Here is an 18,439-nt window from a genome sequence, read left to right on the forward strand (position 1 = left end):
AATGTCAGTTTTGTTTTCTACCAAAAAGTATTAGTATATAAACAATGTACAGCATTTCACTGCTTTGGGACTGAAAGTGAAAAAGTAACTTCATGACTACATTACTGTGCGAATAAACTTGATGTGCTTCCAAGGTCATATATTGGGATTATTCACACAACCTCTGAGTTTATGATTCACTGCTTGTTTGTTTATGTGGACTGATTGCGAGGGACAGAAACTGTGATCTGTTCAAGTTTGGTCAGAGGTGGGACCAGACTTTGATTTGATCTGCTCCATTTCAAATTCTTCATGTGCACTGATTGCAGTTTGTTCTTGTGCTGAGAGTGCTTTCCCTTGGCTCAGGCGAAATCTGGCAGTGGGTTAGCACTGAGTCAAGCCTGAAACAGAAAAGAGAGATTCTTAGTTTGTGACTTTAACTCTTGCATGTGAGTGTTTCTTTATCACGTTCTAAGTTCAAAGTTCAGTTTCTGGCATCTACAAGTGTTCTTGCCTGAGAGCCAGGATAAATCTTTCTGGTAATTGTTTATTTCAGCATTTACATAGATAATGATTCCAGGCTGTTCTACTTATGGACATTTAGCCTCATTGTGTGTGTGTGCGCGCGTATCTAATTGGTATAGCATTAAGCCTCATTGGATTTACAGAGGTATAATAACATCTCATGTGTCAAGTGAAATAGACTCTTTGCCATTTAGTAAGCCCATGAAAATAGACTTTTCCATGTGTAAACCAGGATGTTTTAAGGCTTATACTATAAATCTGTCAATATTTGACATCCTTTAAACACAGCAGGGAAGTTACAGCTAGGATAATACATTGCAGTATGTGCAGGTACGTCAAACAGAAATATACACCTTGTAATTCCCTTCTGGAAATATCATTAACCCATAGCTGGAGTGTTTGATGCCCAGAAACAAACTCATCTATAGTTTCTGGGCAGCATTCAACATTTGTCAAATTTTGAAAGTCAGAAGAAAAAGCCTGGGAAAACAAAATGATACTTTTGTATGACATACATTTTCCAATGAGGCTTTGGGTGTTTCTGGGGAAAATCTCATCCTTATTAGGGTTTTTTTTTTCCTTTCCTTTCCAGGCTGGTCACCAGAAGTAGTAGAATTGTGTAAGAAGTATAAGAATGATTCAGTGGTTGGTATAGACTTAGCTGGGGACGAGTCAATATGTGCTGAAACCTGCCCAGAACACCGAAAAGCTTATGAGGTTGGTTGAGTTGAGTATGGAATATCAGTCAAAGATCACTATTGTGTAGCTGAAGAATATTGGCATAATGTTTCAATGCAATAATTAGGCAAAAATCACTGAGGAAATTGGGGCATATGGGCTACAGACTGTTTCATTCGGCTGTTTGTCAGAGCCCTGGGGACTGACCACTTCATCTTCACATTTTTCATTCACCTTTTCTGGGCCTAAAATGGGTTTCCCATAGCTCACTGTTGGGGGTCCAAAAATTTGGCAACAGTAAATGTTTTATGAACATTACACAAATTTGCTGCACTGTGTTTAGTTTACAATGGTCTCTTCAGAAGTTGCTTCAGATGTACTTTCTAACAAGGGGAACCAGCCTGTTTAGCAAGCCTTGCAAATGCAGATTTGTTATAATTCAGTGTTTGGTTTTTAATACCTATTTTATATACCTAAGTATGTGCCCTGGTTGCATAAATATTTCTCGGACCAAAAGGGGTTCCAAGTGGAAAAATTTAAGAAGCCCTGAATGTACCATTAATGCCAGGTTATTGTAGGTTAAATTGCATAATGTTGTATCACTAACAGAGAAAAGTTCAGATTATCATATGGTGGCTCGTTTTTCATACTAAAGATGAGAAATTGGTATCTTTAGCTTTAAATATATTTTAATATCTATCCTGAGAAAAATAGGAATACAGTACTAGGCATTTTATTAATTTATATGAGGCAGGTTTTTTTTCTAAATTCAACAGCAATGAAAAAAGAGAAGTTTGCAAATACCAGTCTTAACTGTGTTATGCCTCTCTGACATCAGCCAGTCACTTCAAATCTCTCTGTCTCCTATTTTGTTCTGTCTAGGAAGCTGAACGATGTGGCATTCATCGGACTGTTCACGCTGGTGAAGTTGGATCTTCCCAGGTCATCAAAGAGGTAAGAAACTGTGTTGCAGAGCAATGAAACTTGATCTTTTCAGGAATGCTGCTGATTGGCATTGATATAGAAGATGCTTCTATAAAATAAAACAAAGAAGACACCACAAGGGCCATCCGGTTCAGTCTTCTGTCCTGCAGGAATCAAAGCAGTCCTGACAGATGCCCATTCAACCTTGGTTTAAAACAGTGGTGCCCAATCTTTTATTTGACCAGGGACCACTTTGATCAAGAACCATTCTCCAACATTAGTACCAAAAAGATTACAAATCAGTTTTTGGTCAACTTTAGATTTGGTTTGGTTATTTGGGGTGCTGATTCAGAAAATTGCATTGGATAGACCACATCAGCTCTAGTTTCTGATACAGAACATATGCCATCCAGTAGTTGCCATCTGCTTGCCTATAGAAAACAATATTTAATAAGCCTTGGCACTATAAGAGGGTTTCACAAGACCATTCTTGTTGCAACAGTGTAGTAATGGTGAGGCCGTGAACCAAATTTTAGTTCTTGTGGACCACTGGTGGTCCATGGATCACAGGTTGGGAACCACTGGTTTAAAACTTTCCAAAGATGCACACTCCACCATTCTCCAAGGCAGCACATTCCGCTCTTTCACTGTATGATTTCATTAGGTCGGATCCAAAAAGCTCTGTGAAATCTTCTGGATGCGCCGGGATATTTCTCTGCACTTATTCCAAAGCTAGTTTTGAATATCATTTGCTTCTTTCGAGAAACACTGTATTAATTTGGAATACTTGTTATTAGAATTTACAGTTGGGGCAGACATGTGTGTTTGATTTACATCTCATTTTTCTCCCTATGGGGAACATTAAGTTAAATACAAAATACAACTTAAACAGAGCTAAATACGAAAGTTAAAAAATAACACGACAATATTCATTTAAAAGCATAAAAAGATAAATTACAACACAACACATTTCAGTTAAAAGTTAAAGGCCTGTCAATATAAAACAAATATTTGCCTGCTGATGAAAGAGAGCATGGAGACATTTGTGGCCATACAGAAGCACGTTGTGTCTTCACATAGGCCTTTTTTGAATCCTTGTTTTATTCTGCAATATATATATTTTCCAAATACTTGTGCATTTTTGGTTGCAGAATTCAGAGACTTCAAGCCAGAGGTATAGACACTGTGGAGGCTATGCTCATTTTAAAATGGAATATTGTAACTATAACAAAACATTGGGCAGCAGAGGCAAACTATCAGGCGGGTATACTTGGAGTCTTGGATTTGGTTTTACTTATCACTGTGGACATTGGGGACTTACTGCTCAGACTGCCCTTTCAAGTTTGATTCAAAAGTAATGTATTATTTACCTTCAAGATGTTTTGGAATGATGGTGGCCCTACAGTGAACCTATCACAGGTTTTTTTAGAGCCGAGAGTATGTGACTCACCCAAGGTCACCAAGTGGATTTCCATGGCTAAGCAAAGGTTCAATCTCAACTCTCCACAATTGCAGTTCGGCACTCCAACCACTACAGCACACTGGCTGTCATAATTTGATAGTACATGAGCAAGCATCAAACCCAGACACAATCTGAGATTCTTGTTTGGAGTGCAAACAATATAGTCTGCCATCCCAGAAGTTAGGAAAACTGGTTTGTGGCCTGAAAAAAAAGGGAAGAGGTATGGGAAACCACCAAGAGGAGAAATAATGTGCAAACTCAGTATTTGTTCATACAGTGCCAACCCATTCTTTGTTATATTGACCTGGAAATAACCCTAGGTGTGTCCAAGTGGTCTGTGCCAAGTATAGGAGAGCTGTATTTCAAGATTTTCACCAGCGCTTGAAAAAATTAGATAACAACCATTGCAATTTTGTAACTCTGAGAATTGCAATCTTTTAATCCTGCAATTTTATAAGCCCCTGGTGGTGCAGCGGATAAAACTGCTGAGCTGCTGAACTTGCTGACCAAAAGGTCGGCAGTTTGGATCCAGGGAATGGGATGAGCTCCCGCTGTTACCCCCAGTTTCTGCCAACCTAGCAGTCTTAAAACATTCAAATATGATTAGATCAACAGGTACCGCTCTGGCGGGAAGGTAATGGCACTCCATGGAGTCATGTCGGCCACATGATCTAGGAGGTGCCTGTGGACAATGCCGGCTCTTTGGCTTAGAAATGGAGATGAGCACCACCACCCCAGAGGCAGATACAACTAGATTTACCGTTACTAAAAGTTTTCTAAACTCTGCATTTTAACATACTATGATCCATATTTATTAAAAATCACATTATTAGTTCTGGATCTCTTAATGAAGCCCCTCTAACTTTGATTTTGTTGTAATTGCTTTGCTAAGTGCATAATTCATTTCAACCTGTTTTGCTAATCTTCATATATCACCTCCCATCCTATATACCTTTACAGGCCATCAGTATCCTGAAGGCAGAACGAATTGGCCATGGCTACCATGTCTTTGAAGATGAAAGTCTATATCAACAGCTTTTGAAAGATTCTATGCATTTTGAGGTAATGAAAGATCTTATGCCTAGAATCTTTCTAGCGATTATTTTGCATAAGTTACAGTTCACGGGAAGCTGCCTTAAAACAGCCAACGTACTGATTCTCCTAGGTCTTTGGTATTTATAACTGGAATGGGTAGTTGGCCAGGGTGGATTGAAACTCTATTTAAACTCTACTCTGACCAACAGTGACACCAAAGCATTTGATAAATTGTTTTTTTTCTGCGCTACCTGAAAATGCCGGGGATTGAATCCGTGATCTTTTGCATGTAAGACATTTTGTACTTTCTGCTAAAATGCAGCTATGGAAATTCTATTCTATCTTCTTCATGTGCCATGCATACTCTCAAATATAATGTCTGTGTTGTTACAGTCTCACTAGTTCATTTTTGTTTAAAGGGCTTCAGTTTATCTCAGTTCTTTTCTGCGCCAAGTGTACCGGAACTGGCTACAAAGGCAAAAATTAATATTTACCTTGCAAAAATGTTTTCATTATGTTTGCACTGTAAACAACCACTATCTTCACAAGCACATTGGAGATAAAAGAGATGGACTATTTGAACTGGAAAAATAAGAATGTAATTGCCATGTGATAGCAGCTTATGTATAATAACAGACTTATGCTTCTGACTTAGTATTTTGTGTGTGTGTTTGCAACACAGAAATGTTTTTATAGGAATCTATATTGATTTCTTGTTTTGTGTTCTTGTTTGTTTTAATAACAAACAAATAGGTCTGCCCTTGGTCTAGCTATCTCACCGGTGCATGTAAAACAGAGTTCAGCAATCATCCATGTATAAGGTATGATTGATTATCCTTTTATATATATTGTAATTTCATAGTAATCATCCCACATTGCATTTGGAATTATAGAATCATAGCGTTGGAAGAGACTTTGAAGAAGGAAGAAGGAAAATCACATTCAAAGCACCCCCGACAGAAGGCCATCCAGCCTATGTTTAAAAGCCTCCAAATAAGGAGCCTCCACCACACTCCAAGGCAGGGAGTTCCACTGCTGAACAGCTCTCACAGTTAGGAAGTTCTTCCTAATATTGAGGTGGAATCTCCTTTCCTGTAGTTTGAAGTAATTGATCCACATCCTAGTCTCCAGGGTAGCAGACAACAAGCTTGCTCCCTCTTCCCTATGACTTCCCCTCACACATGGCTGTCATGTCTCCTCTCAGCCTTCTCTTCTGCAGCCTAAACATACCCAGCTCTTTAAACCGCTTCTCATAGGGCTTATTCTCCAGACCCTTGATCATTTTAGTTGCCCTCTTCTAGACTTGTCAATATCTCTCTTCAGTTGTGGTGCCCAGAATTGGACACAGTATTTCCAATGTGGTCTGACCAAGGCAGAATAGAGGGGTGGCATGACTTCCCTAGATCTAGACACTATACTCCTATTGATGCAGGCCAAAATCCCATTGGCTTTTTTTTTGCTGCCTCATCACATTGTTGCTCATGTTTAACTTATTGTCCACAAGGATTCTCAAGATCTTTTCCACTTGTCCTTCTACCGAGTCAGGCGTTCCCCATTGGGTATCTTTGCAATTATTTTCAGCTTCCTTATTTTCGAGTATTCGAAGCAAATTCTCCACCCAGTTAATGAAATGTCTTGGTTTTTTTTTTAACTTGTTACCACAGAAATGGGTTATTAGCAGTACAGGAAATATGTTTCGACATACCTGTTTGGTTTGCAATAAGATGGTCTTTGTTCCATCTTGTCCACTCTGTCTGACAAAAATAGACTTAAGACCCAAGTTTTGCCTCATTCTTTGCCCTGCCCTTCAGTCCTGCCCAGAGGATTTTTGGAAGCATCAACTGTTTGTCTTTTTGACTCGTTAACAAAAGACATTGCCTTTAACTGTGACACTGGGTAAACATGAAGTTGAATACAGATGAAGCAGAAACCTAGATTTCTACCCGTGAGAAAATACAGAATGGCAGCCTCTTAAAGATTGTTTCATATCTGATTTTCCAGGTTTAAGAAAGATCGTGCAAATTATTCCCTGAACACAGATGACCCACTCATTTTCTGCTCCTCAATTCACACTGATTATAAAATAGCTCGGGACTCAATGGGCTTCACTGAAGAGGAATTCAAGAGAATCGTAAGCTGATCTTTTTGAATTTTTTAAAAATGAACTAAAGTGATAGAGCTCATGGGGGGATGCAGTTGATCCACCTCCATTTGGATTTGGTTGTTTGCTCTTTATCTGCAAACAAAAGGAAATCTAGGGACATGTTGAGGTTTTTACCATAATACCTGCTATTTGGTCAGGTACAAGGGTTAATTGCCTTCCCCCATGATTAGAAAACATAATAAGGATATGGCTTGATAAATGACCACCAGCACTTTACTGTATTTCTTCTATTCTAAGATGCCATCAATCATAAGAGGCACACTAATTTCAGTACCATCAACAGGAAAAGTGTGTGTATACACACACACACACAATTATAAGACACACTCCATTTTAGAGATGTTTACATGGTGGGGGAGTGTATCTTAAAACTGAAGTACATAGCTTCATAATCAAAAGTAGTGTTGGAAACCAATGCACCTCACTAATAGTTTTACTCTGACCCCTTTATATTTGAAGTAACCAGGAAGCAGAATGTTTCATTCAGGGAATTAGTGACAATTAACTCAATAGTATGCTAAAATCTTATTGGGATCTTGTCTTGCCCAGCCTTTAAAATATTTAAAGTTGAATTTCTTTTTATATGTCCAGTCAGTTCAGGTTAAACCGCTGAGCTGCTCAACTTGCTGACCAAAAGGTCGGTGGTTCGAATCTGGGGAGTGGAGTGAGCTACCGCTGTTAGCCCCAGCTTCTGCTAACTTAGCAGTTCGAAAACATTTAAATGTGAGTAGATCAATAGGCACCACTTCTGTGGGAAGATAACAGCGCTCCGTGCAGTCATGCCAGCCACATGACCTTGGAGGTGTCTACGGACAATTCCCACTCTTCGGCTTAGAAATGGAGATGAGCACCAACCCTCTAATTCTATTTCTTACCGGTCTCTTCTCATGGCTCGAGACAGATTACAGAACAATTAAAATACATATGCTCAGCAAAAACACTACAAACATACACACTAAAACGTACCTCCAGAAAAGTTACACACCAAAATGTATCTCTACAAAACACATATTAAATACACAAAATAGATCAAACAAAGGACACTTAAAATTCATGTTTAAGGATATCTGGGTAGGCCTGATGGAAGAGATAGATCTTTACATGGTTTTTAAATTCTGACACTTCATTTAGCTGTTGGAGTCCATGTACACAGTCATGGGGTGGCCAATGAAAAGGTCCTCAGGATGGTGGCTGGTTGGAGCAGACGCCCCCAGAAGACTGAAGTGTGCAGGACAGATAGTATGGGAGAAAGCAATCCTTTGAGTAACTTGGACCCAAACCATATAGGGCTTTAAAGGTCAAAACCATCACCTTGTACTTTGCCCAGAAACTAATTGGCAGCCATGGAGTGACTTCAGGATAGGTGTGATATGCTCACTCCTAGATGTTCTTATAACAAATTTGGCTGCTGTATTTAAATCAGTTCCTGAACTTGGTACAAGGGTAGCCCAATGTAAAATGCATTGCGGAAGTTCAACCTTGAGGTTACCAGTGCATGCACTACCATCTTCATATAATGGTGTAAATAAACACAACTTAATCTATAGAAATAAAACATATATGTTTACAGTAGGCCCTTCGTATCTACAGATTCTGTATCTGTGGATTCAATCATCCAAAGCTTGAAAATATTACGAAAATCCAAAAAGCATACTTCGATTCTGCCATTTTTATATAAGAAACCCAATTTCATAATTTCATTCTGTGGGATTAGAGCATCCATGAATTTTGTTATCCATGTGGGATCCTGAAACCAAACCCCAACACATACCAAAGGCCCACTGTACATAAAGTCATAAGGGTCCTGTTCCCATTAAAATAAGGCACAAAGCCGTGAATTCTTATTTCTTCTGGATTTGTAATTGAAGAATTTCATCTTGGGGAAATGCTGAATCATCATGTTGGCTCACAAAGAAAGGAATAAACGCTGGGTCATCGTGTAGCCAATTAGTGAGTCAATGTATTGCTATTTTAGAAGTGTTTTGCACACTCTAAATTTAGAAGGCAGGAGAAAGCCAGAGACTTGCCCAGTCTGGTCACCCCAAATGACTTGTAGTACTTGGTCCAATGGAGCAAGATCTAGATGGATAATATCAAATCAATAGAGCTTAATGGGACTTAGGCTGAGGTATTTATAGTTGTATATAGTTGTAGCAAGACCTGTTTTATAAAGCCTTTCTTCCTTTTTTTAAGAGTTAAAATATAGGCTTGGGAAAAAACACTTCCAGCTATTCATTGGTACTACCTAAATTTGTTTAGCTGTGCATAGAATTGGTAGCAAAATCTTATATTTTTGCTGTGATTGAGTGACCTCTGTTTCCATGTTCATTCTTCCTTTCTTGCAGAATATCAATGCCGCCAAGTCCTGCTTCCTGCCAGAGAAAGAGAAGAAGGAGCTTCTCTACAAGCTGTATGAAGCGTATGATATGGTAAAAAGCACAGAGTTCTAATCTCTTCTGTGCTAAACAGCTATGTCCTCTTGTACGCACATTTCAGACCTCTATTTTGCTTCTTGGAAGATGACACACAGTGTTACTATTGTGTTTACTATTATCTACAGAGTGGGGTCATCCACTAAGTGAAAATAACAGTATTTCTATGATGTTTGTCTCATATCTACCTATAGCATAATTCCATAGGTAGAATGTGGGAAGTAAGTTAACCGTATTCATCTTTTACATTGAAAACAGTTGTTTTTCAAAGCTAGATTGCTACTCATTGATGCTACATTCATCTCATTTTCCACTTTATTACATCCATTTAACCAGATGTAATAGTGGGGTAAAAATACACACAAGAAAAACAAGGACTTTCTCAATTTGTTGTCTTCTCTCTTAAAAATGAAAGGTTTTACTCTGGCTTTAGAAAGTTTAAATCATCTGTGACCTTACAGATCGCTCCCAATAATTGGTCTACATCAATGGTTCTCAACCTGTGGGTGCCCAGGTGTTTTGGCCTACAACTCCCGGAAATCCCAGCCAGTTTACCAGCTGCTAGGATTTCTGGGAGTTGAAGGCCAAAACATCTGGGGACCCACAAGTTGAGAACCACTGGTGCCCACATATGTGAACGAGAGGAATAAAACCACACACTTCCAACTGAACATTGAGAGTTCTGATCTACCTAAAGATAGAAATGCTTTGATTTGTATATGATTTTTTTCAGTACTAACTCAACATTATTTTAATATCATCAGAATGTATAGAATTCTTATCTAAAGATAGAAAAGTTTCGACTTGTACATAATTGTGTTTAGTCTTAGCACTAGCTCGACATTTTTCATAGCATCAAAATGTGTAGAGTTCCTTGTCTAAAGCTAGGGCTTCAGTCCAAAGATAGTTAGTTGTACGCACATGGAGGATTGAATTTAAGAAGCCTGGGAAAGTATATTATTGTCCAGCTGTACATTTGCATTTGATTTCTGGACACAGAAATGGCTGTATTTAGTCCCTGCTTCAGCATTTGCCTTTCAAAATCCAACTTGCTTAAGATGCCTTAAGGGACTGTACATGCATTTTAAAACTATAGATATAACTGATTTTAGAGAAGAACTGACCTTTTTAATGTACTTAGTCTAGTACAGACATGGGAAAACGTCGTCCCTCCAGGTGTTTTGGACTTCAGCTCCCATAATTCCTAACAACCAGTAGGCTATTAGGAATTGTGGTAATTGAAGTCCAAAACACTTGGAGGGCCGAAGTTTTCCCATGCCTGGTCTAGTATATTTGCTGGCACAATTGCCTTATCCCCCTCCCTGTAGTATAGAAACAGCTCTGTTATACTTCTAGTTCTAACTTAAGTTAAACAAGAAAATAGTTTAAGAGTAACTTAACATCTAATGATGCTAGGTCAGTGTGTGTTAACCATGAGTAAGTACCTAATAGTCTATCTAATACACAAACTAATAGTGCTGTACGATTAGAACTGAACTTGATCTTCCACTTATCTCTTTTTAAGTGGAGTAAGCATTGTTGAAATGCAAATACTTAATAGTAACATAGTATTTCAAATAATATGGCCACAAAAGTCTGTTTTGGGCAGGAACATTAAATAACCCTATCAGAAAGCAAAATTCATACAATAAATTTAAAGGTGTATCATTCTTAAATATTCAGTTATTGCAAAAAATTAATGTTCATGCACATAACATTGTTCCCAGACTAGTGCTTTTCTTTCTCTTCTTACCACGACATTTTTTTTCCTGTAGCCTCTTATGTTTTTGCAAATTTGCTCCTTGGATGGAGTTCAGGGACTCTTCCACACAGCCCTATATCCCAGAATATCAAGGCAGAAAACCCCACATTATCTGACTGTGGACTCAGATAACCCATTTCAAAGCAGATATTGTGGGATTTTCTGCCTTGATCTTCTGGGATATAGGGATGTGTGGAAGGTCCCTTAGAATTAGCATGAAATATGATGTGAAAAGTTCCAGGTGTTAAGAAGCAATTGATAGGAATTTACTTCCCCTGATTATCAACAGAGAAAAAAAGCATGGCATTGAAACTTCTTTTTTCAAAAATAGTTTTTTATAGTTTCTTGATGTGGAATTCACATTTTTATCCCACTGGGGAGCATACCTCATATTATGCCTACTTAAAAAAAATCTCTTAAAATAGCTTGGTTCTTCCTCTTATTTCTTTCCTGGTTTAATATTGAAACAGTGGCTGAGGTCCCAAGGAAACAATACAGTAAGTTCACAGCTGCTACAAATCACACAGTGATTCCTCCTCCCTAATGTAAAAAACAAACAAAACAAAACACCATACTGGGGTTATGATGTTTTCCATTTCTCTGCTCACAACACAATAGTGAAGGAAAAGAAACAGGCAACAAGGCACAAATTCAATTCTTATAGATCAGGCACAGGCAAACTTGGGCCCTCCAGGTGTTTTGGACTTCAACTCCCACAATGCCCAACAGCCTCAGGCCCTTTCCTTTTCCCCCTCAGCCGCTTTCCTTTTCCCCCTCATTCCTAACAGCCTCAGGCCCTTTCCTTTTCCCCCTCAGCCGCATAAGCGGCTGAGGGGGAAAAGGAAGGGGCCTGAGGCTGCTAGGAATTGTGGGAGTTGAAGTCCAAAACACCTGGAGGGCCCAAGTTGGCCCATGCATGTTTTAGGTGTTGTCAGAGCTATTTATTTTTTAAAGTTGCAGTTGTCCATTTGACTTAACATCTAGTTGCTTAACATCTCACCCAAAAAATGGATCCATACAATCCCTTTTCCCTGTCAACAAAATCCAGTGATCCTGGTTCAATGTCTTTATATCTAATGATTTCACAACCTGATACTTAATACATTAAACTCTATATTATGATTTCCTAATATACATTGTTTGGATAGTTAATTCAAGTTATTAAAGACTAAAAAAAATATGAATGCAACTCTAGCAGTACTGTGAAACACTTGATTTGGAGTACTCCAAATTCCAACAAGATAACCTCAAAATGTAAATGTGTTACTCATATTCCTAGTCTTTTTATCATTTGGTTGTTGTCTTAATGTAATGCTGGGATGGTTGTTGTTAGATGACAGTTCCCAGCATTCCTCACCATTGGTTTTGTTGGTTATGGCTAAAAGTCCAAAGAGCTCTTGGAAGGGCTCATGGTTTCCACTCAAGTTCTAAAGCAGTGGTTCTCAGCCTGTGGATCCCCAGATGTTTTGGCCTTCCACTCCCAGAAATCCTAACAGCTGGTAAATTGGCTGGGATTTCTGGGTGTTGTAGGCCAAAACACCTGGGGACCCACAGGTTGAGGACCACTCTTCTGAAGGTAGTGTAGATCATAAATTACTATTTGTTTTTAGAGCAGGCATGGGCAAACTTCATCCCTCCAGGTTTTTTGGACTCTTAATTCCCACAATTCCTAACAGCTGGTAGGTTGTTAGGAATTGAGGAAGTTGAAGTCCAAAATATCTGGAGGGACAAAGTTTGCCCATGCCTGTTTTAGAGGAATTGTAATGCTGGAAGTTTATAGACTTCTATAAAAGCTGAGCCTCGGTATGAGGCCCTATAGGAAACTTGTACTATTATTAAAAGGAATCTTTTTTCAAGGAGCCAGGTTTGCTTTAACAGCGTCAACTACAATAAAGTTTGCAGACTTGATCTCACATTTCATGTCTCCGCTGGCTCTGAATCCTGCTCAAGAATGCTGTCCTCTCTTCTGCTTAAGTGTAATTGTAAAGCCTTAGAGTTTTTATATGCACACAATTTGGGCAGTTTTAACTGCTGCAAACATGAATTGAAACACTTCTGGTTTCCTTGCAAACCAAGCAGGGCTTATTCCAGATGGTGGGTATATCCTCAAGCTACTTTCTGTGGTGCTTATTGCCGTAGGAAATCTGTGGCACAAATAAATATTTTGAGTCATCTTGACCCAGGCTCTGTCAAAATGCACTCTGATTGTATGTTGCTATGTTATGTATATTGAAATTGTTGTGGTTATTTTTATTATTTGTAAATGTTCTATAAAGTTGTAAACATTGTTGTGGAAATCATATAAGCTGGTGCTTCCACATTTCAGGTGGTTGGAAAGGCTGGTATTACAAAACTTCAAATACCAAAATCCGTGCTTAATGACTGACTTTGACATCAATGTCATATTTTTGGATAGAAGACTGAGGACCCTTCCACACAGCCATATAACTCAGAATATCAAGGCAGAAAATTCCACATTATCTGCTTTGAACTGGAATATATGTCAGTGTGGACTCATAACCCAGTTCAAAGCACAAAATGGGGGATTTTCTGCCTTGATATTCTGGGTTATATGGCTGTGTAGAAGGGTCCTGTGTCTTGGTACCATCTACATGGCCATATAATGTGGCTTCAAATTGCATTATATGTTCATTGTGAACCATGATGCAGTTTAAATGCATTAAATTGCACTTATATGAATTTGCACTAACCATATAATGCATTATATGGCAATGTTGATGGGGCCTTGCATAGCACTTATCTTAGAAAATGTTTAGCCAATGTATAAACAGCTTGTACAAGTGAAAACGAAGGAATTTTTTAATGTAAATGCAAATGTCTGTCATATCGATAACTCTCGGGGCTATGTATAGAGGAATTATTCTGTTATTTTTGTAATGCTAATGAACATTATCTTGTTTGTCAATGCTTCTTAAGCAGTCATCAATTTCTTGTTTTGTGATGGCTTTTCATAATTTCATTCTGAGGAGACAGTTCACATCCTGAGGAACAAAATATGTTATGTCTCTTCATTTAATAAAATAAAGTCAATTTTAACTGCATGAGTATTTCTTTCTTTTCCTTGACCATGTCAGGAAAAAAAATCCAAATTGATACAAGAGGAGGGGCAAAGAGATCACAATGAATTTGTTAATGTGGTCAGCTAAGGCAGGGAGGGCAATTGCTAGGCTTTTCCTGGGCTTAAAAAGTGATTAAAAAGTAGGGCTCCTGAATGGGTGAAATGAATCTACAAAATGGGGTGGGGAAAACAAGTGAAATAGAGGAGATTGTTGCTACAGGAATGCTACAGGAAATGGGGACCAAACTAGATGTGATACACAATATGTCATTTGCAGAAAGCAATTTGCATTTCTTGGCTGGCTGCACACTGGGTCTTTAAAATGCTTTCCTTTCCTCAGCTTTGCACAGGATCACCTCTTCCTAGTAACTACTCTCTTTATATCTTTTCAACAGTGCAATGGGTTAAATCAGTGTTTCTCAACCTGGGGGTCGGGACCCCTGGAGGGGTCGCGAGGGAGTGTTAGAGGGGTCGCCAAAGACCATCAGAAAACACAGTATTTTCTGTTAGTCATGGGGGGTTCTGTGTGGGAAGTTTAGCCCAATGCTATCCTTGGTGGGATTCAGAATGCTCTTTGATTGTAGGTGAACTATAAATCCCAGCAATGACAACTCCCAAATGTCAAGGTCTATTTTCCCCAACCTCCACCAGTGTTCACATTTGGGCATATTGAGTATTTGTGCCAACTTTGGTCCAGATCTATCGTTTTAGTCCACAGTGCCCTCTGGATGTAGCTGAACTACAACTCCAAAGCTCAAGGGCCCATTAGACCTTTTCAGTATTTTCTGTTGGTCATGGGAGTTCTGTGTGCCAAGTTTGGTTCAATTCCATCATTGCTGGAGTTCAGAATGCTCTTGATTTTAGGTGAACTATAAATCCCAGCAACTATAACTCCCAAATGAAAAATCTCCCCGCCAACCCCACCAGCATTCAAATTTGAACATATCAAGTATTTGTGCCAAATTTGGTTCAGTGAATAAAAATACATCCTGCATGTCAGGTATTTACATGACAATTCATAACAGTAGCAAAATTACAGTTATGAAGTAGCAACGAAAATAATTTTATGGTTAGGGGTCACCACAACATGAGAAACTGTATGAAGGGGTCATGGCATTAGGAAGGCTGAGAGCCACTGGGTTAAACCCTTGTGCCAGCAGGACTGCTGACTGAAAGGTCAGAGGTTTGAATCCAGGGAGTGGGGTGAGCTCCTGTATGTCAGCTCCAGTTTCTCATGCAGGGACATGAAAGAAGCCTCCCACAGGATGATAAAACATCTGAGCATCCCCTAGGCAACGTCCTTGCAGATAGCCAGTTTTCTCAAACCAGAAGCGACTTGCAGTTTCTTGAGTCGCTCCTGTCACAAAAAAACCCCAATAACACAGTGAAACATAGTGAATGGACTGAGAATGAGAGAGGAAAGGGTTAAACCACACCGCACATCATTATTCACAATTGCAGCCACTCAGGATTTTTTTTCACCAAAAGCAAACAATGGTAGTAGGGAATAACCTTGGCATATTCAGTTCAAAGACTGAGGAGTCACTAATGGGAAATATCATTTTCCGGCAAAGGCTTAATACAGTATATATAGACAGGAAGCTACAAGAAGATTTCATCTGACAGTGCAAGTACTGTAGGGACAAACAGGGAAAATACTCTCAAAGGTATTGTCTTGTGGTTCGACTATAGCAAGGATTATGGAATTATAGGAGTTCAATATGAGTTTTCAGGCCATTTAATAGAAGCTCAGTTTTCTGCATCAGAAACTGATCTTTCAGTACTATTGGTCATTGCATTTAACATGTTCACTTCACCAGTGAAACTGCACGCTGACCTGTGTAGCTTGCAACCAGCTCAGAAGGGGATTTAGCTAAATATAATACCTAGTGCAGGCATACTTAACAGCCTAGAAGCACTAAGTTTAGAATGTCACCTATGATACTACAGTTACCAATGAATATCCGACTGTCTTGACCTTTTTGCATGTATGTAGGAAATGGAAAAAAGGGCACTCCTTTTTGAAAATAGAACAGTTGCTGTTGGTTAATGCTTTAGAAAATGTATCATTAAATAGGGTCTCAAACCTATTCCAGTTTATGAAAGAAGGGTAGAGAGCAGAAGACGTAGAGAGGAATCCAAAAGTGGCAGAGAAATTTATTTATTTATTTATTTATTTATTTATTTATTTATTTATTTATTATATTTGTATACCGCCCTTCTCAGCCCTTAGGCGACTCAGGGCGGTTTACAATGGCAACGATTCAATGCCCCAAAACACCATAAAACATTTAAAAACATTAACACATAATATAAAATCATAACAAGAACACTAAAAATATACTTTAATAGAGCAAGATAAGCAGAAGGAAACTTACCTCCTGTAGAAGGAACACTTTCTAGGAGAGAGAAAGTAAAGCTGAGTGGCTTTCCCTAGAGGGAAGGGATAAGAGCAGGAGTGGCTTTGTCAAAATACGTTAATGTCACAACATTAGAACACCTACTTGGAAGGAGTAAATTCCTGATTCTTAGGTTTTCCAATTTTGTATTATTCCTGTTTAGTTATGTTGACATACTGTAGACCTTGAGATGATGAATGGAATAATGGGATGAGCATGAAATCTTAGGTGAATCAGTAACTAAGATTATAAAAGCCATGCTTGATAAGCTCAAGGGGCTACTGAGTGCAGAGTATCAGCCATGGGAAGTCTCCAGACAGGCAATGAATACAATGCCCACCAGCAACTAAGACACTGGTTAAAATGGTTGAGTTGCAGAAAGCCAGTTCTCATAATGTTGATTCTCAAGGCTGCTATATTGGGACCCATACATTTGCTATACAGTTGTTTCTCCACATGTGTGATTTTGACTTTAGTGAATTTGATTATTCACATATTTTATTTCTAGGAATCTCAGCATTTCTCAACCTGGAGGTCAGGACCCCTGGGAGGGTCACAAGTGAGCTTCGGGGGGTCAGCAAAGATCATCAGAAAACATATTTCAGATGGTCTTAGGAACCCCTTTGGCAGAGAAGGCTGAAGATCTCTCCAACTTCCCACTTCCTTTTTGGAAATAGATGATGAATCTTCCCACCAAAAGCCGTCCTCCGCTGTGATTGGCTGGCCTCTCAACCAAGCAGAGGGCTGTTTCTAAAACTCCAAGCAGGGTGGGCAGAGCAAGCATGCTTGGCACATGGCAGCATGGTGCACATGTGCAGGTGAGGGAGAGCATGCAAGACTGGGGAAGGGGGTCATGCCAGAGAGTCCCTTCAAGGCATGAGGGTTCTCTGTGGGAAGTTTGGCCCAATTCTATTGTTAGTGGGGTTCAGAATGCTCTTTGGTTGTAGGTTAACTATAAATCCCAGCAACTACATCTCCCAAATGTCAAGGTCTATTTTCCCCAAACTCTACCAGTGTTCACATTTGGGCATTTTGAATATTTGTGACAAGTTTGATCCAGATGCATCATTGTTTGAGTGCACAGTGCTCTCTGGATATAGGTGAAGTACAACTCTGAAACTCAGTCAATGCCCACCAAACCCTTCCAGTATTTTCTGTTGGTCATGGGAGTTCTGTGTTTGGTTCAATTCCATCATTGGTGGAGTTCAGAATGCTCTTTGATTATAGGTTAACTATAAATCCCAAAAACGACAACTCCCAAATGACAAAATCAACCCCACCCCACCCCCGAACCCCACCAGTAGTGAAATTTGGGCATATTGGGTATTTGTGCCAAATTTGGTCCAGTGAATGAAAATCGATCCTGCATATCAGATATTTACATTACCATTCATAACAGTAGCAAAATTCCAGTTATGAAGAAGCAATGAAAATAATTTTATGGTTAAGGGTCACCACAACATGAACAACAGTATTAAGGGGTCGCAGCATTAGGAATATTGAGAACCATTGCTCCACATCCTCCAGTGTGATTCTATGGTCAACTTCCTTTATTCATGCTGGATGACTTAGAGGTTTCTAGAGAGAATACATTTCTAGGAATCTCTAGGTCCTTTAGTACAATTATCCAAAACTATGCAGGAAATCCTATAATTTCTAAGATCCTAGAATTTTTTATTTCCAAGTTCTCTCAAGTAGAAAAATATCAATTTTGTGTGTGTTCTTCTCCACTTTCACTGGAGCCCCATGAGTCTAACCAAGGTATGGGCAAACTTTGGCCCTCCAGGTGTTTTGGACTTCAACTACCAACTGTTAGGAATTGTGGGAGTTAAAGTCCAAAACATCTGGAGGGTCAAAGTTTGCCCGTGCCTTCTCTAATCCCAGTGACTGTGAAGGGCTGACTAGATGATTTGGAGTTGGGGTGAGCGGTGAAGTGACCATGAATGCTGACGACACCAAATTATCCAAAATGGTAAAAGCAAAAAGGGGGTAATGAGTTC

The 18,439-nt window shown here is 39.1% G+C and overlaps 1 protein-coding gene and 1 long non-coding RNA gene across 2 annotated transcripts in view; one reads left to right on the top strand and one right to left on the bottom strand.

Moving 5' to 3' along the window:
- Positions 1-14,023, top strand: part of ADA (adenosine deaminase) — a 48,364-nt gene extending 34,341 nt beyond the window's left edge. The window contains exons 6-11 of the mRNA XM_060772191.2: positions 1,097-1,221; positions 2,065-2,136; positions 4,529-4,630; positions 5,357-5,424; positions 6,605-6,734; positions 9,113-14,023. Of these exons, the coding sequence (XP_060628174.2) occupies positions 1,097-1,221; positions 2,065-2,136; positions 4,529-4,630; positions 5,357-5,424; positions 6,605-6,734; positions 9,113-9,217 (602 nt within the window). The 3' untranslated portion in view covers positions 9,218-14,023. The remainder of the gene's footprint in view (positions 1-1,096; positions 1,222-2,064; positions 2,137-4,528; positions 4,631-5,356; positions 5,425-6,604; positions 6,735-9,112) is intronic.
- LOC137097017 (uncharacterized) lies at positions 165-16,467 on the bottom strand. The gene is made up of 3 exons (XR_010909915.1): positions 16,419-16,467; positions 1,987-2,215; positions 165-380 (listed from the first exon to the last, which is right to left on the bottom strand). It is a non-coding gene; the product is annotated as an uncharacterized lncRNA (long non-coding RNA).
- Positions 16,468-18,439: the final 1,972 nt, after the last annotated feature.

This window comes from Anolis sagrei, chromosome 4 (genome assembly GCF_037176765.1).
Source record: "Anolis sagrei isolate rAnoSag1 chromosome 4, rAnoSag1.mat, whole genome shotgun sequence".
NCBI lineage: Eukaryota > Metazoa > Chordata > Lepidosauria > Squamata > Dactyloidae > Anolis > Anolis sagrei.